General features: G+C 43.8%; 1 protein-coding gene across 1 annotated transcript in view; it reads left to right on the forward strand.

Moving 5' to 3' along the window:
* The window catches only part of ptprb (protein tyrosine phosphatase receptor type b), a 30,085-nt gene that overhangs the window by 2,379 nt on the left and 20,206 nt on the right, over window positions 1-7,500 (forward strand). Inside the window, exons 3-6 of the mRNA XM_079236221.1 lie at window positions 2,910-3,029; window positions 3,773-3,913; window positions 4,013-4,273; window positions 6,937-7,209. Coding sequence (XP_079092347.1) covers window positions 2,910-3,029; window positions 3,773-3,913; window positions 4,013-4,273; window positions 6,937-7,209 — 795 coding nt within the window. The remainder of the gene's footprint in view (window positions 1-2,909; window positions 3,030-3,772; window positions 3,914-4,012; window positions 4,274-6,936; window positions 7,210-7,500) is intronic.

A 7,500-nucleotide genomic window follows, 5' to 3' on the forward strand; every position in this document is an offset into this window, starting at 1 on the left:
GGGCTGCATTCCCAAACAACCCGACTCAGAGAAGCTTGGACCCAGGTGACTGGCCATTACCGGCTCACCCGCCCCTCTTCGCTTGCCGCTACTAAAGGGAATCCTTTTTCTTTTCCATTAAAATATGCTTAAATTCAGCTGGAAAGCAAGAAAACAATAACACAAACACACAATTTTAAGCGTATTTGTAATACGCCAAACACAAACATAATCAGCGAGAGATACGTTTCTGATCAAACGTAATTGAGAATGCGTTTTAGTTCTGGGGGAAGGTCATTTTTAGGAGACAGGGTTGCCAGACCAGACCTAAACCAGTCCAGACTCAGACCAGACCAGTGGTGTTAGTGCTTCTACTCCAGTAAAGTATCTTATACTCATTCCTAAGTGCTCCATTGTGTTCTGTTGGTCTCTATTGTGTCCGTGACCTCTGACCTCTAACAGAAACACAACCTCTCTGTTGAGTCTTTGTGTGTTTGTCTCAGAGTTAAAGTCGCGCAGCTTCCTCTCACGGCGCCGTGTGTGTGTGTGTGTGTGTGTGTGTTGTGTCTCCACGCTGGCATGCGTCCAGAACAGGAGTTGCACCCTCAGTGTGTATTTCCATCGTGGGCAGAGCTCGGGGTTCAGCTATTTCCTGCTTCCATTGTTTCTTTGTTCTGTTAGAAGCTCTGGGAAAGGGTGTGTGTGTGTGTGTGTGTGTGTGTGTGTGTGTGCATGTGTGTGTGTGTGTGTGAAGGAAACAGGGTGTTGCTGCACCAGGGAGTCTCGACATTAACCTTCTCAGAAAATGCCAAACACTTGTTCTGTGGTGTTTGTTTCTTATCTTCTGATTCTGAATGACCTTCAGAGTCACGTGACCTCTGCAGGTTTGTTTTATCCTCTCACAGAGGTCACGAATAATCAAAAGTTAAATGAAGGACGCCGAAATAACTACCTAGTGATGCATCAGTAAAAAAGTCTGACTTCACGTTCTCTTAGTTCTGGTCTGAAGACGACAAGCGAACGACTTTTACAATGCTTGTTTTCTGAATGGAGTTTAAATCGCTACATTAACAATGCTAACGACGCAGCTATAATGCTAGCTTTATGAGGCTAAGCAAACATTGTAGCTGCGTCGTTGTAGTTGTGAGCAGATATTATTAGTCCAGTGTTTAATACTCGTATGACTATAATTCAGTGAGGAAAGATAAAAAGAGCTTTATTGAGAGTTCAGCAGCACAAAGAAATAATAATAATAAAACTGATAAATAAAGAAAAGTCATAAAATACATTATTCCAGGTTTTTCAAATGGAAAAAGCAATTAAAGTCAAATGTCCTTTTAACTTGGCTCAGTTGTCATGGGATCTAAGATACAAATCATACTCATTAATACATATAATGAGCATTATTAATGAATGCACTTGACCACTAGTGTATTGCATTTATTAATCATCTCTTGGTGATACGAGGTGGTTTATATGTGCTGTATATGTGGTTTCATATGAGGAGTTAAAGTTTTTGGACCAATATATTATTAATAGTCACTTAAAGATTCCCTTTAATCTGCTTAAACTGTTTTATCTTTACTGTACTAACGATAGAAAAGAGACCTTAATAGATAAAAAACAGGACGTCCTACAAAGTGAAAAAGCTCTATTTGTGCGATCCATTTTACTATTTTTAGACAACTAAAAGAATCAGTATCCCTTTAAGTGCACGCTATATTTAGAATATTTACACCTCTTAAAGCCGTAATCTGATCTCTTCAAAGACACCAGACTCCATTCACAAAAACAGTGATGTTAGCTCTCAGAACACAGCAGCTGTCAGTGTGTTGGTGTTATTGAGAGACTTTGGTCCCTGTAAAACTGTCCCTGTAAAACTGTCCCTGTAGAACTGTCCCTGTAAAACTGTCCCTGTAGAACTGTCCCTGTAAAACTGTCCCTGTAGAACTGTCCCTGTAGAACTGTCCCTGTAAAACTGTCCCTGTAAAACTGTCCCTGTAGAACTGTCCCTGTAAAACTGTCCCTGTAAAACTGTCCCTGTAGAACTGTGCCTGTAGAACTGTCCCTGTAAAACTGACCCTGTAAAACTGTCCCCAAAAAACTGACCCTTTAAAACTGTCCCTGTAAAACAAAGTCCCACAATAGCATGAACTCACTGGTAAATGGAGGCAGCGGTGCAGCAGCAGCTCCTTGGTTTCTGCCATAAACCTCATTGACAGCAGGCACTTGGCTGTTTGTTTGTCTCAGTGGGGCAAAGATGGCGCCGGCTGATTATATTGTTAGAGCTCACCGCAAAAACACACGCAGAGAGGCATTATGGGAAAAAAAACACACACACACACCAACCATGAAGCAGGGATCTGAAGAGAAAGATCCTGAACCTCAAAACACTTCAAGAGATTCAAGTCAGAGATGAAGCCTGAACCAGTCTCAGTGTAGTCCTGGTCCTGGTCTCAGTGTAGTCCTGGTCCTCTATAGACCTCATGTAGTCCTGGTCCTCTATAGACCTCATGTAGTCCTGGTCCTCTATAGACCTCATGTAGTCCTGGTCCTCTATAGACCTCATGTAGTCCTGGTCCTCTATAGACCTCATGTAGTCCTGGTCCTCTATAGACCTCATGTAGTCCTGGTCCTCTATAGACCTTATGTAGTCCTGGTCCTCTATAGACCTCATGTAGTCCTGGTCCTCTATAGACCTCATGTAGTCCTAGTCCTCTATAGACCTCATGTAGTCCTGGTCCTCTATAGACCTCCATCAGTAACCAGACCACCAGAGAGAAGGTGGTCTAGTTCTAGAGAGTTCTTCTTAACGATCCTCATTGGATTCTTGTGAAACCAGATGACATCTTGCAGGTTCTGACCGTGTGTGTGTGTAGGTGTGTGTGTGTGTGTGTGCGTGTGTGTGTGTGTGTGTGTTGTACCATCAGAGCCGTCCCCGGTGAGCGGCCTGTCCGTGACCTCCAGGACCTCCAGCAGCCTGGGTGTTTCCTGGCAGGCCGGCCCAGGAAGAACGCAACGCTTCAGGCTGCAGCTGTGGGATCAAACTGGTACGTTTGAGAAGAACTTACTGGTTAACTGGTTTATAACTTACTGGTTAACTGGTTCATAATTTACTGGTTAACTGGCTTATAACTTTCTGGTTAACTGGTTCATAATTTACTGGTTAACTGGCTTATAACTTACTGGTTAACTGGCTTATAACTTACTGGTTAACTGGTTCATAACTTACTGGTTAACTGGTTTAAAACTTACTGGTTGACTGGTTCATAACTTACTGGTTAACTGGTTCATAATTTACTGGTTAACTGGCTTATAACTTACTGGTTAACTGGCTTATACCTTACTGGTTAACTGGTTCATAACTTACTGGTTAACTGGCTTGTAACTTACTGGTAACTGGTTTATAACTTAATGGTTAACTGGTTTATAACTGGACATAATGGTGCGACTTACCCCAAACACATATTTACACCATCCTTTTCCCCCGAAAACTGGAGCTAGTGGTAACAAATGCTTTCTTATTATTATGCTTTTATTTTGATAGAAATATACAACAGAAAAAAATACAAATAAAATAGAAATATATATATATATATATAAAAAAGGTATTATATATAATATGTCCTTGTATATTACCGTACAAATATAACAGAAACAATATGAATATTGTTGCAGAAATACAGATATAAAAACACATCATGTTTTTTCCAATATGACCATGCTTTTATTTTGGTGGAAAGTACTTCCTGTTATACCCGTGGTGTCACGTGACCTTTTTCTTCTTCTGCAGGTCTGCTGAGCAACGAGACGTTGGAGAGCACGGCGACGCAACACACACTCACACACCTGACGCCGGGGCGGCTGTACAACGTCACCATGGTGACGGAGGCCGGAGGGCTGCAGAACAGCCGGACGACGGCCGGTCAGACAGGTAAAGAGAGAAGAAGAAGAAGAAGAAGAAGAAGAAGAAGAAGAAGAAGAAGAAGAAGAAGAAGTAAAATACATCTGATATGTAAATCTTCTCTCCTAGGCCCCGCCCCCGTCGTCAACCTCACTGCCGACCATAGCAACGGCACTAGCTTGTCGTTGTCGTGGCAACGGCCTGAGGGCGACCTGGACGGCCTCGTCGTCGCACTCTCGACCAATGGGACGGCTTCCTGGGAGGCGACGCTCCCGCCGGAGCAAACGGAGCTCGTCGTCGATCAGCTGACTCCCGGCTCGGCCTATCGGGTCAAGGTGACGTCCAGGAGCGGAGCGCTGACGAGCCAATCAGAAGTCACCGTCAGGACAGGTTAGCTGCTGTTGTTGTTTTCTCTTTGTTTCTTCATCTCATCTTTATCTCATCTTCATCTCGTCTTCATCTTATCTTCATCTCCTCTTTATCCTGTCTTCATCTCGTCTTCATCTTGTCTTCATCTCATATTCATCTCGTCTCACCTCGTCTCATCTCGTCTTCATCTCGTCTTCATCTCGTCTCACCTCGTCTCACCTCGTCTCACCTCGTCTCATCTCGTCTTCATCTCGTCTTCATCTCATATTCATCTCGTCTTCATCTCGTCTTCATCTCGTATCCTCTCCTCTCCTCTTCATCTCGCCTCCTCTCCTCTTCATCTCGTCTTCATCTCCTTTTCATCTCTCCTCTCCTCTTCATCTCGTCTCCAGCTCGTCTTCATCTCCTCTTCATCTCGCCTCCTCCTCCTCTCCTCTTCATCTCGTCTTCATCTCTCCTCCTCTTCATCTCATCTTCATCTCGTCTACATCTCGTCTTCATCTCGTCTCCTCTCCTCTCGTCTTCATCTCGTCTTCATCTCGCCTCCTCTCCTCTTCATCTCGTCTTCATCTCATATTCATCTCGTCTTCATCTCGTCTTCATCTTCATCTCGTCTTCATCTCGTCTTCATCTCGTCTCCTCTTCATCTCGTTTTCATCTCATATTCATCTCGTCTTCATCTCCTCTTCATCTCCTCTTCATCTCGTCTTCATCTCCTCTTCATCTCGTCTTCATCTCGTCTCATCTTGTCTCATCTCGTCTTCATCTTGTCTCATCTTGTCTTATCTTGTCTTCATCTCGTATCATCTCGTCTCACCTCGTCTCATCTTCATCTTCATCTCGTCTCATCTCCTCTTCATCTGGTCTTCATCTCATATTCATCTCCTCTTCATCTGGTCTTCATCTCATATTCATCTCCTCTTCATCTGGTCTTCATCTCATATTCATCTAGTCTTCATCTGGTCTTCTTTTCATCTTCATCTCGTGTTCATCTCGTCTTCATCTCGTCTTCATCTCGTCTCCTCTCCTCTCGTCTTCATCTCTTCATCTCGCCTCCTCCTCCTCTCGTCTTCATCTCGTCTTCATCTCCTCTTCATCTCTCCTCCTCTCCTCTTCATCTCGTCTCCAGCTCGTCTTCATCTCATCTTCATCTCGTCTTCATCTCTCCTCCTCTCCTTTTCATCTCATCTTCATCTCGTCTTCATCTCGTCTTCATCTCGTATCCTCTCCTCTCCTCTTCATCTCGCCTCCTCTCCTCTTCATCTCGTCTTCATCTCCTTTTCATCTCTCCTCTCCTCTTCATCTCGTCTCCAGCTCGTCTTCATCTCCTCTTCATCTCGCCTCCTCCTCCTCTCCTCTTCATCTCGTCTTCATCTCTCCTCCTCTTCATCTCATCTTCATCTCGTCTACATCTCGTCTTCATCTCGTCTCCTCTCCTCTCGTCTTCATCTCGTCTTCATCTCGCCTCCTCTCCTCTTCATCTCGTCTTCATCTCATATTCATCTCGTGTTCATCTCGTCTTCATCTTCATCTCGTCTTCATCTCGTCTTCATCTCGTCTCCTCTTCATCTCGTTTTCATCTCATATTCATCTCGTCTTCATCTCCTCTTCATCTCCTCTTCATCTCGTCTTCATCTCCTCTTCATCTCGTCTTCATCTCGTCTCATCTTGTCTCATCTCGTCTTCATCTTGTCTCATCTTGTCTTATCTTGTCTTCATCTCGTATCATCTCGTCTCACCTCGTCTCATCTTCATCTTCATCTCGTCTCATCTCCTCTTCATCTGGTCTTCATCTCATATTCATCTCCTCTTCATCTGGTCTTCATCTCATATTCATCTCCTCTTCATCTGGTCTTCATCTCATATTCATCTAGTCTTCATCTGGTCTTCTTTTCATCTTCATCTCGTGTTCATCTCGTCTTCATCTCGTCTTCATCTCGTCTCCTCTCCTCTCGTCTTCATCTCTTCATCTCGCCTCCTCCTCCTCTCGTCTTCATCTCGTCTTCATCTCCTCTTCATCTCTCCTCCTCTCCTCTTCATCTCGTCTCCAGCTCGTCTTCATCTCATCTTCATCTCGTCTTCATCTCTCCTCCTCTCCTTTTCATCTCATCTTCATCTCGTCTTCATCTCGTCTTCATCTCGTATCCTCTCCTCTCCTCTTCATCTCGCCTCCTCTCCTCTTCATCTCGTCTTCATCTCCTTTTCATCTCTCCTCTCCTCTTCATCTCGTCTCCAGCTCGTCTTCATCTCCTCTTCATCTCGCCTCCTCCTCCTCTCCTCTTCATCTCGTCTTCATCTCTCCTCCTCTTCATCTCATCTTCATCTCGTCTACATCTCGTCTTCATCTCGTCTCGTCTCCTCTCCTCTCCATCTCGTCTTCATCTCGCCTCCTCTCCTCTTCATCTTGTCTTCATCTCGTCTCCATCTCGTCTTCATCTCGTCTTCATCTCCTCTTCATCTCTCCTCCTCTCCTCTTCATCTCTTCTTCATCTCGTCTTCATCTCCTCTTCATCTCTCCTCCTCTCCTCTTCATCTCATCTTCATCTCGTCTTCATCTCTCCTCCTCTCCTCTTCATCTCATCTTCATCTCGTCTACATCTCGTCTTCATTTCGTCTTCATCTCATCTCATCTCCTCTTCATCTCTCCTCCTCTCCTCTTCATCTTTGCTTCATCTGGTCTCCAGCTCCGGCGGCGGCGTCCCTCCTCTTCCTCTCTCCCTCCTCCTCTTCCTCCGGCGGCCTCTTCCTCTCTTGGTCGCCCCCCGCTGGTCGATGGGAGAGCTACAGGCTGCTCCTCTTCGACGGCTCCCAGCAGTTAGTCAGCGCCGCTCTGGACCGAGAGGCCGTTCACTTCATCTTCAACGGGACGGGACTAACGCCTGGAAGAAGCTACAGCGCTGTGCTGAGAGTAGAGAGCGGAGGACGAGCGACCGAGAGCCGCTGTGAGGGAAGGACAGGTGAGACTGCTGAAATATATATATATATATATATATATATATATATATATATATATATATATATATATATATATATATATATATATATATATATATGTATATATATACATACATATATATATATATATATATATATATATATATATATATATATATACATATACATGACAGATATACATAAATACATCTAAGGAAACACATGACAGAAGAAACAGGAACAATTATTATAATTATAATTAATAATTATTATTATAATTATAATTAAAAACATTTATGACGTGAAACACAAAT

The sequence above is a fragment of the Taurulus bubalis genome (assembly GCF_910589615.1).
Source record: "Taurulus bubalis genome assembly, chromosome: 20".
Classification (NCBI taxonomy): domain Eukaryota; kingdom Metazoa; phylum Chordata; class Actinopteri; order Perciformes; family Cottidae; genus Taurulus; species Taurulus bubalis.